General features: G+C 42.3%; 1 protein-coding gene across 2 annotated transcripts in view; it reads right to left on the bottom strand.

The window, feature by feature from the left end:
• LOC118793673 (glucosidase 2 subunit beta-like) overlaps positions 1-19,808 on the bottom strand; it is a 111,490-nt gene that overhangs the window by 23,151 nt on the left and 68,531 nt on the right. For both annotated transcript variants that reach the window (XM_036551903.1, XM_036551904.1), the window contains exons 11-12: positions 10,477-10,546; positions 7,855-7,944 (exon numbers count right to left, since the gene is read on the bottom strand). In XM_036551903.1, coding sequence (XP_036407796.1) covers positions 7,855-7,944; positions 10,477-10,546 — 160 coding nt within the window. The remainder of the gene's footprint in view (positions 1-7,854; positions 7,945-10,476; positions 10,547-19,808) is intronic.

Genomic DNA, 19,808 nt, shown 5'->3' with positions numbered 1-19,808 from the left:
CCATATCAAAGAATGGCCCAATATCCCACTGGAAACAGTGCAGTGTTTTATTTATTTGTATTTGAGATAGGAATTATTATTCATTATCATTCATTTTATCAAATCAGCCTTTCTGCCTTCCTCCAGCAAGACCCAGTGCCTCTAATGGTATACTTTTCAAGATATCTCAGCTGAAACATACTCAAAGTAGGGCAACTCTCAGTCTCGCAGTGTATGTTTATTTTCCACATGACAGAACATAAATGTTAGATATGATGAAATTGAATTTCAATTCTAGTCTGATGGTCCAAGTCCCATTTTTATGATGGCATATCATACTGCTGCCTTGAAATCCTACGTCTAATTTGAAAATTAGGGGGAGGGGGAGAACTCTGTAATTCTGACTGCATTATCGCCCTTAACAACATAAAGATTGACAGAGAAGACTCCTGGCATTTACCCCACAAATTACAGAAGATATCCTACTATTAACCCGATGAGAGAGCAGTCAGCTACCACTACTACTGCATGTACACATATCAATTTGCATATAAAAAAGGAAAACAAAAAAAAAAAAACTTTTTGCCAATTTGCTTTTTGAGCGATCATAAAAATGCAGAGAAGCAAATAGCTTCAGACAGATCATTTAAAGCGGTGCTCTCTAGAATCCATTTTCCTGCTGTTATTCCATCTCCAACTATTTTCATTGTTTCAAAGGGGTGGAAAAGAGAAGGTGGGGGATGCAATACATATGACTAGAAAGATAAAATTTGTGGTACCTAACCTATATGTTTATCCATGCTTGCTAACATATTGATGCAGTGCTACTAAGGGCAAATTACTTGTAATACTCATAACCTATTACACATTTAAATTATATACATTATACATTAATTATAAACTACAGTAAATCTTTGGAAATGTCCTTGGGGAAAAGTTACACTCTAGATTTCCTCATAAAATCATGCAGGATATATTACCGCTCTCTGAATATAGTGAAGCATTCAATAGAATCAATGGAGTCTTACACAGACAGAGTGAAACCTAAGGAATGGGCTCCACAAAAGGTTCACATGTGATGAAAAAGGAAGGCAGCCATGGAAATTTGTAGCAGAAGAGAAGTTAATGAGCCTTTTTTACACCCTTGAAAATCTGAAAATGCTCCTTAACACTGACACACTCATGCTTACCAAATGCCTTCTGCAGAACCTTCTTTGGTTCTGCAGAAGACAGTCAGTCAGCATGAGAAACAAGTATATTCGTGGTTAGATTTCCCGCAATATTGAAGTGTAGCAATTCCATGTGAAATTACAATGAAATGAGATTCAACTGAAAAAGGGCAATTACTCCATGCAATCGAGTGAAAAATAGGAAAAAAATGCAAAAATATACATTGAAGCATAAATAAATGACATAGGGGTTTTCTTTAGTTGTTTTTTTTATTTAGTTGACAAAAATGGATTCTCTGTTAATCAGCACATATACACAGTGTTTACATCTGTTTCTTGTAGTTGCCTATTGTACAATTGCTCATTTTTCTGCACTCGTTAAGGATCCAGGGTGAGGCCAGTGTAATCCTCCAATACACATGCATGCCTACCACGACTGTTTTCCACACTACAGTTTCCACACTGCAACAGGAGGCAGAGATAGGACATGGGGCAGCCTCATCTCCCTGACATTACCTGAGCAACCGATAGGAGCCTGGATGAATCACAAGGTGTTGAGAGCAGTACAATGAGGGGTCCCTGGCTGACCTACCCACTGCTACCCAATTCTGCTGTGGGCTCCCAGTCATTGTTGGCAATGACACGCCCAGGTTCAAAAGCAAGCCACAGGGCTCAGCCAATGCTTGGGACAAGCGCCATAACTGCGACCCACTCGGAAGACAAAGCTATGCAATTGTAAAAGGGATAATACATTCAAAAAGATAAGCAAACATAGTGAACTATATTCACAATTTAAAAAAATGTATTAATTCTGAATTTAAGTGCTGTCCTGTATGGACCTGTCTCTTCTGTGCTAGGTCTGTAGAGACACAATGGCAATCAATCTCAACTCACGGCAGTGCTGTGAAAATGCTCTGTGATTGAACACACGGAGCAGAAGGAACCAATTTACTTCTTTTTTTACCATGAAAGAATCATCAAACTTAAAAAAAACCACACAGCTGTTTTTGGCAATGTATCTTTTTAAAATGATGGCAACTCACCAAATAACACATACAAACACCAGAGGCATGAGCTGGGAACAGTGCAGTTCACAGGCAGGTAACGCAATATTATTTTGACAATCAACCGAATGCGACCTTTGCAGTTAATTAATTGCATGAGTAACTCATTAAGACTAATGCTGAATTTCATGCATTAATTTTACTACATTGTCCCTGCCACATCTATCATAATTTGAAAAGCTACCAAGTGTGACAGAGAATAAGGCTGGAGAGGCATGAGCCTGCATATGTATCCCACATTACTGACACTATGAAACTGAAAACAAATTAACTATATGATATGCTCCCAGCCTCACAGTTATCAGTGTGCCCTTAATACATGAGGTCTGGAAGTCATCAGGTCCATGAAAGAAAGCCAGTAAAATACTCCTTTTCAGGGATAATACATTTTGTTTGTTCTCCTGAATCTGTTCCACAAGCGAACTAAATCATAAATCCTTTACAGCCTTCACCCCACCTCTGTAAATGACAACTCTCCCCCTTGGTGAGTCATTCTCCTTCTTTCAGTATCAAGACCAATGTGTCTTTGCTGACACAGCTCAGCTCAAACTGGCTTCAGCTGATCTTTCAGAAATGGCTCAGCCTGATAAAAGTTGGATTTTAAGAACTTTTCCTCAAGACGACGTCTCGTATTCAAGATTGCTCCCTGCCGATTTCATCCGAACATAATACAGAGGTGAGTGCCCAACACATCAGCTGAACCGACTCGCTCCCACTGTCAGCAAAGTGTCAGAACCTTCATAAAGGCTACATTAGACGACATACATCATTCATAGAAACAGATGCCCATGACACAACATGAGTTAAGCTAAAATTTGACTTCACAGAATGTTGCCTGTTTATCAAAGTCTTTTTGGAGGGGTGTTGGGGGAATTGGCAAGGAAACATTAAATGAGTAGTATTTTGAATTATCTGTTGGGTTCTTTCTCACTGATGTTCTTGAAATTTGTACATTATACAGTATTCTCCTGTTTTCTCAATGCATTGCTAGGGGAATTGTTTTTAACAGTGTCACAGTGTTCACACTTCTTTAATTGCTCAGTGATGCTAAATAACATCAAATTAATTCAAAGATCCAACCAGTGCAGCCAGTTTTGTCACATTTTATTCTGCAGACTTCTAAGTAAGGATTTTTAAAACAGTGAATCTCATCAAAGCAGGGCAATTCTCTTTTAATCATACAACTATATGCTATTCAAGTAAAGTACAACAAATTATTTTATGAACAGCACTGTTCTTCCCATCAGCCCCTGACTGGCAGATGGAAAACTACCTGAAATGATTGTTTGAAGTGATGGCACAAATCAAAATTGGCAATGCTGCTTTTGAAATCACAGTATTTCACTGCAGTACATCAGAGGTGGCTTACATTACAGTGTCTTATAAAGGGTGCCTTGCTTCTAAACTCCTCTGCCATTTCAGACGTAATGCCCTCTCTTTGCCAGATGGAATTATATCTGCAAGGTGTCTAATCATGTCTTTATATGCATATTCTAATTTGACTCTGACCCCTAATAAGCTAGGTTTCAATTAGTTGCTCACCTAAAATCAGAAGTTTTAATTGGACTTTCATTCGTCATAAAATTATGATAATCAAAAGTTCTCACTGCAGCCAAAATGGTAAGAAATGGCAGGCAAAAATAGTGGGAAGATTAGTCAAAATAATAGTCTAGTGAGTCAAGAAAGAGAATACTTCTCTTTAAATTTCAACTAGAGTTTGATTTTCACCCCACAACCAGAAAATAGTCATTCTGTGAAATTAGTGCAAACCTGCTATTTGACTGAAAAACAAACCTCCTGCATTTGAGATGAGATATCTAACTACTTTGCCTAAGGATGCTGTTAGCTCACAAGGTGTGTGAGTTCCTGCAGTGAATAAAGCAAACTGGTGCAGTCATGATAATTTCTTCCTTCTTCAAAACTGAGATCTGTTCTCAGCCTAACCACCATTACAGTCACTGTCCCTAAGCTGAATCAAAATGGAGGTCTGCCATAAACTCACCCATCAGTATATTCAGACAGCATTAGATTCACTACACTCAACCTACCCACAATTACCATGGCTGCACTTAACCTTATCAACATAACATTCACTACACTCAACCTATCCAATATTCAAATCTTTGTAGTCAATTTACCCAAACATTCCAATAACTGCCCCTTTGCAGTATTACCTCAATAATCAACCTATGCAGCATTAAAATCATGCCATTCAACCTACCGAAACTGTAAGTGCACTCAATCTATCTGACATTAAAATCACTACTCAACCTATGCAACATTACATTCAAAGGCCTCACCCTAACCAAATGGAGGTCTGGTCTCAACCTAAGTAACATTACAATCACTACTCACTAAACTCGATCTACAATACAATCACTTAATTCATCCAACCAGTGATTACAATCTATGTACTAAACTAAAAAAGATAACGTTACTGGATATTAGCAAGACGAAAAAAAAAAAAAACCACAGAAATCCAGTTTCCACAGCCTATTCAATTTATGCTGTCCAGTTCTTATTAACACAAATTCAAACAAGCCATGGTTTGGAGTACTAAATGTCATCTCCTTGAGCAAGAAACTAATATGAACAATTGTAAAAAAAAAAAGGGATTATGAATGCAAGTTTTCCATTCCTGTAATCTACCTGACAGAAAATGTGACATTGGATTCAAAATGCACAGTTTTGGAAGTCCTATTCAGGAGGTATGACGGACAGTACAAAGAAGTATTTCCCGAGCACTCAGAGTGCCCACGTTTCCTTTGACAATGTTCTACTCCACACGCGCCCACTCTACAGTGCTTTCCACACCTTGGCTCCGGATGACAGTCATTACAATCATTATACCGAATAAGAACTGAAGCAGTGAAATCTGCATAACCCCTGCAATAGGTGCACAAAGGTATATAACACTAGTAACAACAGGGCTCTGCACTCACAATGTTTGCACTTCAACACATACACAGTACACTGAGGTCAGACGTGGAAACAGACACCCCGCTCCAAGATAGTGTTGATTACCCATTTGTTTGGACATAGCTAATGAAGTAACGAGGTCCATAGTGTTACCCAGGGAGTATTACCTCCACAGTGTGATGGCTGAGCTGATGAAGAGCAACCTGAGAGGCTGACACATGTGCAAATCCGCTATGCTTCATCATAGCTGCCTGATACACCCGCACACACTGAAATCCCCCTTTGCACATCGCTCTGTCAGAATCTGCTCCTAGCACAGGCACTCAGCCTCCTGATCTTCTATTCACATAAGAGGAGCAGATGAAATCCATCAATTTAAATAATGTTTAATATCACTATTAGTAATATTAAAGATAGGCTGCAGAGAACTCCCACAGCACTCTCTTTCAGCTTTAGGCTGATCTCTCCTTCATTGGCTGCCTTGCACAAAGAGAGAGCAATTTAATCAAAAAAAGAAATCACACAGGGGAAGAGGATGTTATATAAGATTTCTACAGATGATTAAGAAGTCAGTGGTACAGAAGGATTCTTTCCTATTATTTGAGAATGACTCCCCTTCTGCGGCTTCAGCCCCCTGCCTTCTGTATTCTGTGCAGCAGGTCCTATTTTTACTGTAAGGCATGACAAACAGAAGAGGCTGGGCATTCCTTAGATGTGTACTTCTCAGCGCCCCACCGCAGTTTTACACAGCACTGTGGGTCAGTGGCTCAGTGGCCTCAGGCACTTCTTAGGAAGGTTGTATAGAGACGGTCTGCGATTGTGAATCTAGGCCAGCCATTGGCTTATTGCAGGGAGCACTGAGATTGGAGGCAGAGACCCAGGTAAGATTTGGCTTTTCACGGTTATTGTGACCTGAGATCAGCCTCCCAGCTCACACAAAGTGACAAGGGGACAGGAGCTCTGCGGAACACCAAGTGAAACTCACACTGTCTCAAGTGTATGAAAAAAATGAACATGCACACATAAACATACAGAAACATACCTCATCAAGAGAAAGGACAGGAAGACATGTGCAAAGGATTTCAGATTTCTCTTCAAACTGCATATTCATGCAGCCAACCACAAAGTCTGAACATTCATACCATATCCACAAATACATTTGCTATACCCTCAAACTTCCTCTTGCACCAGTTATGGCACAGAATTCAGTATATTATGACTACTACTATTGGATTGTAACACTATTGATTTAGTATCATCTCTGCTCTTAGAATAACCTTTTTGTATGTATTTTTGTAATTCACTCTGGATAAGACAACCTGCACAATGACTAACTGTAAATGTGAATGTAGATTTCCTGGTCACAACACGCATTCAGGTTCAACAAGGTGGACTAAGGAGTGGTAACCCTTGATACTTACTTGACTGATATGTAATAAATGATAGAAACTGTGTTTGTGTGCTGAGACAAGAGATACTGATTTTAAATCATCACAGGGAACCTGTTTTTCAAAATTTAAAATAACCAGAGGCAGAGAGGTCTCCTGCTGGTGTACAGCTTCCCACAGACCATAGCAACTACCCGGGGAAAGAACTGTGCGCTGAGAAGGAAGAGGAAGGTAAAGACAGGGAATGACACCGACTGGTGTGCAGTTTCCTGAAGACCACAGAAACTACCTGGGGAAAGAAGTGCATGCTGGGGAGGAGGAGGGGCAGTAAAACAGCCTATCTCAGTTTCCAGCCTTGCTTCTGGGGGGGCATGCTGTATATGCTGGTTTTCATTCCAACAAAGCTCCTAATTAGGCAGCTTGAACTGTACACTGAATACTGATCACCTCACAGGTATGGATTGTTTGTACTCTGAGAAAAAAAATGAATTGTGTGGATATTGTGTTTGTGAAAGACTATAAGAATGACTTATTTCTAGCCATTCTTGCCCTTTAAGCTAATGAGTAATATCAATTAGAATTTAAAATAATTAAGATAACATAGTCCATTGACTGTTTTTGATCTGAAAACTGACTGACTGAGCAACCAGTTAAGCTAAAATAGAGACAGCTGACCAAACTGACTACAGGCCAGCTATGAACAGAAGTTAGTTGAACAAACACCTTTAATTATTTCTTTCTGTCAGCACAAGTGCACCTCTGACAATGCATTTTTCTCTTCAAGGACTTACGATGGATAAGTGTCAAGTGCTGTCAAACCCAGATCAGTTTTTTTCAATCAACATCTCAATCAAAACTAATTAATTAGAAGCAGCTGGAACAGAAACCAGCAAACACAGCGTGGCCCCGGGGCCCGACACTGGGAGACACCGGCCCATCTCATCTTCGCATTCTTCGCATTCGAGCACGGACAGCAACGGCAGAAGTTTTCATCAGCTCTATTTTCGAAAACCTCTGATGAAATTAAATTGGCAACCTCTCATTTATTTCTTTATTTGACATGGCTTATCTAATTCTTCTCCAGACAGTGTTGTGGCTCTAGGCTTGACGTGAGGCTCTCTCTCGGCAGGCTCTGACTGCCTCCTCTGCCTAACAATCGCGGGGACCCGCTAATTGAGCTCTGGACTGACAGGCGGGGAGGCTCCGCGGTGACGGGTTTCTGACACCGCCAGGCGCCCTGACCTCCGCTCGCCCGACCGCTGCTCTGCTTACAACGCGTGTATTGATTGAAAGAGGAGCGCGGAGAGGAAAACAAAAAAGCCCTGCCGCACTCACTCGTACGCTGTCAGCTCCAAACACCGGCTCTGCAAGTACATGAATTCTTTATCGGCACCGTAATCCGCGGACAGCATCTCTTCAAGGTCCCTGAAAGGCAAAAGACTGTGTCAGAAGGATGGTGAAAGATATCGCTCAGAGTCTGTTACCTCTTCACCCGTCAGTCCTTTACCCTCCATCTCCTTTAAATTTCGACAGTTTATGTTCCCACTATGATGAAATTCAGCTTGAGGTTAACAAATAATTCTTGCGTTTTTTTTTTTTTTTTTTTTAATGTGGAAAATCAACACATGATAAAGGCAGGAATACTAAAATAATTGTAATTTACTGCTCAGGTGCCTGTATCACACATCCATGTTGTCTAAAACACAAACATAAGCATGAGGCAAGTCTGTAAGAAGACGAGAGGTATCACTGGAGTTACTAATCAGGTAATACGGGCTCTGGGAAAAAGAGCCAGTGGCCCCGGCGCACACTGGCTTTTAAGTAAAGCTATTTGGGAAGATATCAGTTTGCTCCTTCTATCACTGCAGATTCTACCAAGACTAAGCATGGCCAAAGGTGCCTTTGGATTCCATCTATTTTAAATGGCATAACCACAACCTACTCAAACAGAAACAAAGCACAGTGAAACAACACAACAAACTCTTCAACATTTTATTTATGTATATAATATTCAAATAGTGCGCCAAACTACACATTTTATATATAGGCATGTTATCAGTGTTTACAAACCCTGGGCAGGTAAAATCTGTCTCTGAACTTCTATATTTTTGCTGACATGCCACCTTAAGCCTAAACCATGCCTTTAAGCACAATTCGCCAATCACTGCATTTTATATTTCAAACAGAAACCAAAGGTACGTAAGAACTTATGAACTCCATTGTGCGGTTGATTAAAACTGTGACTAATATTTGTTGGAAACTACGAGGACTTGAAGAGCTCTGCCTCCTCTGATGCTGCCATGCTGTGATGAGGCACCGGGCAACACCTTATTGGTATGCCATGTCACCAATTATCTAGCCCAGCCAGAGCTCCGTTCCCATTAATCAGAAATAAGAGAACTGAAATAAATCTCCTTTGTGAAGCTGGCCATTAACATATTTATGATGCAGAAATGCTAATGAACTTAATGAGAGGAAGGCTCGGGAAGACGGGAGTCAGGCGAACGGCTCCCGGTTGACTTGGCCGCGGTCTTAGGGCTGGGGGAGAATGGGTTGGAGCAGGTGATCGGTGACCATCTCACGCGTGGGCAGTTGTCGTGGATGAGGGACTGGGGACCCTCAAGGGTCCCTGAGACGGACAACAAGCGATTGGTTCACGTGAACCTCGCTGGGGCCCTCACACTTTTCACAGCCTTTACGAAACCACTTTTAAAAAGGAATGTACGGATAGCCCTGTTTGGTGGCAAAATGTAAAAAAGCACTCGTGCCCACGCTGGCTAATGAGAGTGCTCAGATGAACGGAGATGACGGGGAAGGGGGGCCCGAGTGCGGAGTCCAGCCCACCGGCAGGGGATGATATGACAATGACACATGAGTCATTTCAACAGAAGCATCCAGGGGAGGGTGCCAAACGAGGGGCTGGAACGGCAGGATTCGGGCCAGTCATTTTATTTCACACAGGATTCCTTTACAAAAGTCGGTGACCTTTCCGCGATCGCCACCTCTCCCTCCGCCTTCTCCTCTCTTCACTCCGTAATGAGCACTTTGTTAGCCTAGAGGCTGGGGCACCAATCACTCCAGAAACAAATCTAACAGAAGGGCATTCACTTCCTGCAACTGTAAATAATTGCGGAGATATTGTTTCACGATGCTAAATATAGTGTACAGGCACAGAACAGGATAGGTACTGAGTGTGATGAGAAAACAGTTTGCCAGTAAGGTATACAAGTTCATGGGTATCCACCAATATCAGAAATATTATTTGCATTATTGGCAGAACTGTAAATGTAAGCTACTAATATTTTCTTCAATGTTATGCAAGAACCATTTGCCTTTTTACTAAATATTTGTATTATTTCAGTATGAAAGGACATCATGAGATGGCAATAAAGTAAAAATATAAATTAAAAAAAACTTTCATTTTTCATTGACAACCTTCTTTGACAACTTTCCATAAATAATGTGTTTGAGTATAAATATTATTTACACAAATCATGACTTTTATTATTAATTTACCTACAGTACTATTTATAATGGTGTTGCACAGATCTAGACACTAATACGAGTAGTAGACCTTCAGTTTATTTCACTGTTTGTAGCAATGATATTCAGGAATATAATAAAAATACACTTTGAGGTGTGAATCAGAATTGGCCTACCCTCCACTGCACAGTAGGCAAGTGGTAGCATTTGTTATTATTCATTAAAATTCACCCTAGGTACCTCAGTGCAAACTCATTAGTGTGCAACTTGTCACAATACCTGCATGATGGTAAGGGCTATTTTAAGGTCTTGTTATATGTCACGCTTCAATTCTTGCAGTGGCATGCTATTGTACCAGTTACTGGGCTGAAAAACAAAGAACAACACTTGATCCTCTTGGTGGTGGTTTAGAATGTGAGTAAACTCAAGTCTGACTTCATGAAATATGCACGGAAAGCACTTGGAATCTCTCACCTGATTTCCATTTTCACAGTTTCATATGCGTCTTCTACTTTCTTCAAATCAGCACCAGCATTTTCTGCAGCTGGAAAAACAGAACACACGTAGGTCAAGCACCTGCAAAGCTACAGTACGCAAAAAGTGTGGAAATTTGGAAATCAGTGAATATACAGACACACACGCACGAACAACACACACACACACAGACACACACACACACACACTCTCTCTCTCTCTCTTACGTAAAAACTGGACTCTGTGTTCCAGGTGTTTGTGGCATTAGCAGACCCCTAAAGGCTTAATTAGACACTTGTTTCTCAATTCTCCAGTGAGAGAGAACTGGAAACTGTTGTGCAAACAGACAGAACAAGAGGGAGAGGATGGAGGGAGAGCGTGTTGGGAATGGCAGTCTGCTTTTTCCCAGACAAGTTGTTTTAAAACTAGTTAGTGAAGTTGCATCTTTACAACCTCTGAAAGCAAAGACTCCACTGATCCCTCAATCATTCTCTGTGTTAAGCAATGCCTTTCAAAGCCTAAGAATGCTGCCTTTGAATATCTTACTTTGAAGTTTGACCTTGCTGCCACATCACTGGGGCTGGAGTTCTGCACAAATGTTCATAAATGCCATTTACACACATTCTTTGATGGACTGATTTTGCCCACTTCATTTCCTCCTTCGAATTGATTGTGGAATTTAGTGAAACAAGTAGTAGTATTCTTGGAAAACAACAAACATCTGTTTCAAAGTGTGTTTTAATAACAACCAAAAACTCCTTTCATGCTGGCCAGCTTAAGCACATGAAAGACCGGGTATGTATCTGGGTTTGTATCTCATCAATACAAAAACCATACAAAACCAGCAAGTCGGTCACTATGGAGCGATAACTGGCTGAAATTGAATAAGCTAGGTAGCTAGCTAGTAAGCAAGTGCAATCCATTTTAAAGCAAACTGAATATTCAGGCTTATTATCTAGGTAAGTAGCAAAGTCAGTGATAGGTCAGTAGTTACTTGCTATACTTGCTACATTGCTATTGCTGGTTAGGATCGTAGTTAGGGTAGTTTGCTAGTTAGCTAGTTTACATGAACAATCAAGATGGCTATCATACGTTTTCTGCCAAGGGCAGAAAATGAGCAGATGTGGCAATCGGCTAAATACGGGGACAGATCAATGGTGATAAGTGTAAATTGGGGGCCCAGATCATTACTGATGATGTATTACCAAAGGGAAATGAAGAAGAAGAAGACAAAAATATTCCAAGTTTTGTATATTACAACGTTATTGTGGGGCCATATGAGATTGTATATACATTTTTTATGTTTAAATGAGGTTAACGTTTATAATAAACCACATTTCAGGGTCACCGTGGTTATTTCTATCCTAAAAAAGACCTAACTTCTCTTTAAGAAAACCGGTGTAATGATCTTAGAACCCAAATACGGTGATCGCTGCTTCCCGCAGAAAATGCCTGAGCTGAGTAGGATTGGCTGGGATAAACCTGTAGTCCCCATCTCCCCGTATACACACTGTATGAGACAATAAAGAAAGACCAAAGAAATGGAATCACAGAGAAGAAGCTTAGTGAACTCCAAATTAATTGTCTTCGCTTCCAATCTCGAGGATTACAGTGTTTCTGCAGAGGGGACCGATGGCAGGTTCTGTTGAAGAAACACTTGCCGGGGACGGGGTTTGCCAGCGTGACTGTGTGGGAGTGCGCGGGCCCAGCTGCATACCAATTAGCATGTTCCTCGCATGTGGTCTCAGCTGGTTGCCCACCCGCCGTAAAGAGACAGCCTCTCGCAGACGCGCGGGGAAGACGTGCGGTGCCCGCGGCTGCCATTTTCTCACAGTAACAGTCATTTACGAGGCCGCGCCTCTCCCTCCCCGCCAGGCAGAGGCGGACACCGAGTGGGCGGCTTCGCGCCTGGCTGACCTTTGACCTTCCGCTGAGTCCCGGCCCCTATCTTCGCCGAGAGAGAGAGAGAGCCTTGAGAAGTCAAGTGAAGCAGGCAGGCTGGCCGTTCTGGGGAAAGTGCGAGTGCATCGGCCCTGCTCTGCTGCAGATTCTGCACGACTTCAGCTGATAACAGGAGTCTGAAACCTCATTAGGGTACATTCTTTTTTCAGAAGGAATATACACTGAATAACCCCACAACGTATCATAAACTGTTGGTGTAAACATACACATACACAGCATGTCACCTTCACGATGTGCCACTAATTTCTTCGTGAATAATACTGCATTTATTGCACGTCTGCCTCACTTTCAACAATCATGTTCCGCCGTATTTATATTCATATTTAATGAGAAACATCTGCTTGCATGGCATGGTTTGTGAAATATCAATCATTTTAAGCAATATAATAGAACTGCATATTGCCAAAGAGATGAGAGATTGACAATAGATCATGTCTGTTACAAGTCAATTTCTAATACGCATAACATAATGGCCATGGAAAAAGTTTTTTTCATTTTTCTCTGTTAACTCATATGTAGCAATCAAGCATGAGAAAGAAAAAAGCATTCAGCTTCTCCACAAAGATCCGCAATCGATTGCCTCACTTATGCACCAGGGCAATTTTCAAGGGAAAAAAAAAGCAAGCAAGAGCACATCACGGGGTTTAATATAAAACAAGAGGAAAGCGTTTAAAACCCTCAATATCCCACACTTGCTTGAGCAGCAGGCACCTTTGACTGCCTACCACCTGGATCCCGTAGGTGTTATTGACGCTGATGGCAAGGCACAATTGTTCTGAAGTTCTTTATTTAGAGACGTTCTAGTTCTTTACTGTACGGTGTTTAATCTGAGCTGACACTGTGTGCGCGCTCTCTCTCCGGTACGGCTTGTTCTGCCTCACAGTGGAGGGAGGCAAAGTATAGGGTGAGTGATATGATAATGAGATGTTTATGGCAAGATGTTTGGTGCATGAAGAAAAAAGGGCTACGGTGCTGGTTTGCGGCCTGCCTTCATTTACAGACATCAATAACAACAACAACAACAACAACAATAGTATTTAGCTAATGACAACAACGTGTCCCCCAGGATACCACTGCATGCGGCAAACTACCATAAACACAGAGTCAGTGTGATGCAGGCACCGCCACGCTAAACTCAATCAATGTTTGTACATTAAGAAAAGCATCAGAATGCTGATATCGTGTGTGTACCCAGAACCCAGTGATATTTTTTGCTATTTTAGCAAATAATTGACTTCATCAAGATGGATTGAAATCCAGTCTTTGCCTGATTTATGTGCTCCTTCTCTCTCTCTCACCCGGTGTAAAAGAGCACAGGCAGTGTCTGTGAAGGGGGACCATTAACGCATCCGGGAACATTCCGGACCTACTGGCCATCAATCTACAACAAAGAGGCTGGCGCAGTTGGTGTGCAGGCTGTGGAGAGCCATCTCAAACATCCTCCCTCGCCCCACTAACTCTGCCCTTTGGAGCGACGTGAAAACGTTTATGTATGTAATACCAACCGGATCAATAATGGGTGGAGATATGCCTGTCAATCAAACACTGCTGGGCCCTCCTGGGACACCAGAAAAGCAACGAGGGTAGATTGCCTCGTGAACCTTAGGAACACCTGAATCTCGATCAAATCAACAAAAGGAGAGGGAGTTTTCCAGGGAGCAGCAGCAGTTTAGCACAACTAAGCTCTTCTGCTTTCATGAGAGGTTATTAATTGGTGCCCTTAATCGAGAGGCTGCAGCACATTTAAAATAAGAATCCATTAATTGTCAAAACAAACTATACCTCAAACAGACAAAACCCAGATGTGTCCATGGCTTCTTCAGCATTAAACAGAACCATTATTATATTCATTTTCTCCTTTTTGTGAGCCGATTTTCCTTTAGCAGTACGAAGAAAAGACTAAAGCCAGGATTCAGTACGATAAATACCGTATTACACAAAATAAGTTCAAACACACTTACATGAGCAGCAGACTATAATTCAGTCAAGAGAATAATCCACCAAGCTGACAGATATCAATCCATCTTTAGGTGGTGGAGAGAAAAATCAATGGACAAGTACTGAGCACATAGACATAGTAAAGGCTGTAATGCCGGGGCTTGTGGGTCTTACACTGTGCGCCTGTGTAAATGTACAATCATCTCTGATGAATGGAGCTTTCTGTTAGTTGGTGCCAAATACCAGTAGCTTCAGGGTCCGAGAGGAGAAGCAGCGAAAAAAATCTATATCACATAATACTATAAAAGGAAAAAACACTGGCAGCACCGAATCCACACATCATCTGATGTCTGCTATTCAGATCTGCAAAAAAAAAAAAAAACAACACCGGTTTAGTTTGCAGGGGCACTTTACAATACAGGAAAAATAATGAAATAAATAATATACATCAAATAAATTCCGCCCATGGCTACCTGCTCACACCAGCGGGCCGTCCGTCTTCCACGGATTAAGAGGCGTAAGACGCCGCAAAAGTGCTGACTCTGGCGCGGCACCAGCCGACTCTGGCAGACCCGGTTGAACCACTGCTTCAGGTGAGGCTCAATTATGTCTCAAGGACACAGTGCTTTCAGCAGGGTCAGAGAGCACGGAAAGAGCTGACAGCCACGGCAGGCTCATTCCGCCACCCTGCCAGTAATAAAGTGCTTTGTGCTTAACATTTTCGAGCTAATTTGAAGACCACAGAACAGAACCCTTAATTAACATCTCACAGCTGAGGATTTCATCCTGAAAGAGCAAGGTGAGAGATTTGCTTCACTTTTTTTTTTTTTTTATTACCCACGCAGGTTTACCATGTTAAGTTGTATATACCCTCCTGAAACACTATGCAAAAAAGCAGCTTGTGGATAAGGGAGGCCTTTGCTCTTGGCACACTCCAGGGCATATTTTGATATTTGCATTGGGTTTACAGGGAAGGCAAGTGAAATAACTGTTCGTGCTTTACACATTTCTACATTTTCAAATAAACAAGCAAGCAAACAACTAACAAGTCCCTCCACACACATCATTAAAAAAGAACAATATACCGTAAACAGTTTTTTTGTTGTTGTGTTTTTTTTTTACCACAACTTTTTTTTTTTTCATGAGCAATCTTCAGATTTGTTTGTTTTCTTTGTCCTAATTAAATGTACTGCTTTGCAAGAGCATTTCAAGGTGCTCTTGTGAGCAAAAACAGCGACCCTCGTCTGCCCGCTGCATTGAACTGCCGTTTCAGCGCCAGGGCGGCTCCTCCTCTTTCGGGAACACCGACTCCTGATTAAATTAGCTGGCAGTGGGAAGACCAACGTGGGGCTGCAATGTAGCGTAGTGGTTAAGGAGCAGGACTTGTAACCAAAAGGATGTAGGCTCGATTCCTGGTGAGCAGCTTCTGTACCCTTGGGCAAGGTACTAAATATCCAGTAAATATCCAGCTGTATAAATGCGTAACATTGTTTGGAAAAAAAAAGTAATAAATGTAAGTCACTCTGGATAAGAGCATCTGCTAATGGAATGTAAAAGAGGAGCATGTCCCACACCGCCGCGCCGCCCCGCCGAAAGCCGCCCGGCTCCCGTCCTCCTCAGCGCCCCACGGAGAGCTCCGGGCCCTCTGGCAGCGTGCCTCTCGAGATAAGGCCCCGGTTACGGACGGAGGCCTGTGAAAGGAACACCTGTTACCCAGCGTTTCAGAGGGGAACGCATGAAAGCTGCCCAACACACCCAGACATCCAATTACACACACAGACCGAATGCCGCTTCACTCCCAGTTAAATCAATGCACAATGCAGACACCAACAAATGAGAAGGCCTTGGAATAATGAGAGGTCTTACAGAGATATGAGTAACGAGAGGGCTGACTAATGGAGAATATTTTCCACTCACATAGCAATAAAGACACGGCCTCCCTTATATATTAACTAATGCTGCACCGACTGCCAGTGACAGACCATCATAATCATGTTCAATACAAATGGTACTACTTGTACTGTGAGAAATGATTCATTTGTCTCGACCAAAGGAAAACTTCAAGTGATGACATGTTCAAAGAGTCATTATTTTCACTTCGCACGTGATTCTCTGAATGTGTTTGGATCTGCGGCTAAATGGAGCGACCGCGCAAAGACGAGCAGAAGCAGAGAAACCGAATGAACTCCCTCGCCCCTCTAAAGTGGTGTTGTGGCCTGTGCCTTCAGTGTCTGTGGGACTCCTTGGCTATGAACTCTGTGATCCTGTTATTGCAGCTGTCTCTTGGGAGATCTCTAAAAAATGCATCCTGTTGGAAAATGGCAGGTTATGTGAGTCATCTGCACTTTATAAACCGGCACTACTTTGCCCCCTGTTCCCGACTGAAGTGCTCTCTCTATCCTCGGCACCTAAACCATGACTTTATTTGTGTCTTTGAAGCACAGTGGGATTAGACAAGGCTGCGCATTATGCTAGCAGAGCTCTCTCCCGAGCCGCTGCCGCAGAAGCGGCTCACCGTGACTCAGACAAGGGAGCTGTGTCTGCAGGGAGCCTTGATTTCAAAACTCCCACAGAAATCGAGAGGAGAATACGCAGAGCAGGCTAACCTTCCATCCCCGGTTGCCTCCAGTGTCCTGTCAGTGCACGGGGAAGACGGCGAATCGGATCGCGCCCTGGAGTCACCGCGCTTGCTCTGGAATGGCCTGACCGCCTCCATCTGGTGTCTGAGCCACAAGGCCACTCATGGGCCCATATAAGAACGAAGGCTTGGTGGTTTACCTGTTCGTGAAGTGATGGTAGGCAGCACAGTAACCCTCTGTCCACCCTCAGGAAAAAAGTGCCTCCCGGAGAAGCCCTTATCCAACCCCTGTCGTTCCACCACATCTGTTTCTTTCGAAAGTTGGGGGGGGGGATTCACACGACCAAAGCTCTCCTGAAACAAGGCAACTGCGTACTGCAGGACACCATATTGGGATACTCACAGCGGAAGTGTTCCTATTTCACTTTAAAGCCCGCCAGAAGTTAAATTACAATTTGGGAAGCAAATTAACATGGGAAACAAGTTAATTTCACAAACACTTTAAAGCAAGATGCACTCGACAAAAAACAACACCGGAACGCGGGCTTTGCAGTTTGTTTATCGTGCATTTCAAGGACGCCACATCTGCTTGACTGCTTCAAAGTATCCACAATCCCCTAAAGAACACTTTTCTTACTTCGTTCCGAATATAAATCACAATAAACATGCGCAACCACTGAAAAACAGACCAAAACCACCCTGTGCATTAGCTAATTATTCTAAAACCAAAAAAGCAGGCAGATGCTGTTTGTGTGTGCAAGACATGGGGCAGAGCTGCAAGTGCAATCTATAGGCTATAAAGCTGCTGAACAATACCACTCCAGAGGCTAAAGAACCAACGCAGTTAAAGCAGAACCACTGATATGTCTACCTCCGCCTGATGGCAATTATTTAGACATCTGCCTACTAATTATCATTGTAGATGACAGGTGCCCAAAACAATTTGACTGCAGTGGCCCGGAGAGCATTTGTGACTTCATGCTTGAGGTTATGGATAAAGATAGCCTACTTAGAACAGTCTCAATATATTTCACATTTTCAGGCACGTCTGTATTGACGGCCAAACTGGCAAATGTTAGCTGGATAGTCTTTAAAGTGCAAGTTTTATGTCCACACATAAGAATGAAAAGAACTGTCATAGTCTGGTGGAATATCGTTTTTCAATATGGAGGATGTAATTGCCTCATGATTTGGGGAATATTGTTACCAGAAAGGAGGTTTGTCAGTGTATGGGAACAGAAAACTGTAAATGCACAGGTTACCACACAGGTAAGTCTTTCATCTTCTGCTATATATAGGAGCGCAATCAACAGAAACACATTACGGGGAGCCTGGAGGTTCTTTCATATCATATTGCTTCTTCAGAGGCAGAACAAAAAAAGCTATCTAATGGACTTAGAGCTTTGTACTTTCCACCCACCCGCTCCTACCTCAGGATTGGCACCTTTGAATCCTCCACAGAGCAGGTTCAGATTACACTCTCTGCAGGTACACGCATGCTCCACTCACCCCCTCTCCATCTTTCTGCTGACCATGTGCCTCCAATCAAACACCACGCGCGCACACACACACACAGACAGAGGCACACATGCACGCACACACACACACACACACACACACACACACACACACACACACACACGCACACACATGCATGGATGCACGCACACCCAAACACACACACATACAAGTACACACACATGGATACATGCACTTGCACACATCCAAACACACACACACACTCCTCTCTATAGGGAGACAGAACTATAGGGATACATTCAATCATGATTTTTGACAAATAATTTACTCGTTGGGATTGAGCTATCTTTTGATATTGACTAACCTATTGCCTTGCCCACCCAAGTACAGTCCCACTGAAAATGGTAAATTATAGCTTTGCTCTGCAGGGTGGGGTGTGTTTACACAGGCATGAGAGGATCTCCTTTTCCCTTTTCTGAAAAGAAAAAAAAAAAATGTTGCCTTTCAACATTTCCTTTTTGGGTCTGTGTAAATGCGGCTGTGATACCTGACATCTCCCATTAACTTGAAACAAGGGAGATGAGACATGGGAGTGGAAAGGTGAGAGAGGGGAAAACAAATTACTGTTGATTTGTGTGTGTGTGTCTGTGTGTGGTTGCATGTGGGGGTGTGCTTGAGTGTGCTTGAATGTTTGCATATGAAGGTGGAACACGTGCAACCACACACAAGTGGTTGTATGGTTTTGTGTGTGTGTGGGGGTGACAGTGGAATTGTCTTGGTGTATGAGTATACACAGGGACCGTCATGTGTGCTAGATCAATCTCAGCGTAGTGTTTTGTCAAAATGAAAAATGTGGAACAAATAAAGACATTGCGGAATCAAATTCTCCATTAGATGTGACATTCTAAGCATAACCACCCTAAAAACCCCTGCAAGGCAGTCCAACACAAACTGCCTTTTCTCAAAAACTAGCGTTGAAACAAAGAACATGATCTTTTCTTCCCTATGTGCTATGGGTCTAAAAAAAAAAACATTTCACTTTGCCTAACACAGACACATTCCCAGATGGTTTATAGCTCTTCTGAAAGGAAGTGTGCATGGTGGCATTTCTACAGACATATGTGTGATTTTAACAGAGACAAATCAGTGCAGTGTTGCCTCTCCGTGCCAGTTTAACTTGCTTCTAACCAAAGCCTCTAGCAGTCATATTTGAAGCCTTGCAAGATCCCTGTAAGATTAATATCCGACATCCAACTAGCTGGATTTATTGAGGATTTTACAATGACTGACCACATCGAATTTTGTGACAATGTCACCAGTAAATCACAATATCACGCTGAGGAAAGACATTAAATTGAAACAAATAAAGAGTCAG

Source organism: Megalops cyprinoides, chromosome 18 (genome assembly GCF_013368585.1).
Source record: "Megalops cyprinoides isolate fMegCyp1 chromosome 18, fMegCyp1.pri, whole genome shotgun sequence".
In the NCBI taxonomy this organism is placed as follows: Eukaryota; Metazoa; Chordata; class Actinopteri; order Elopiformes; family Megalopidae; genus Megalops; species Megalops cyprinoides.
Note: the sequence above shows the minus strand (reverse complement) of the source record. Positions and strands in the feature narration are given on the sequence as shown.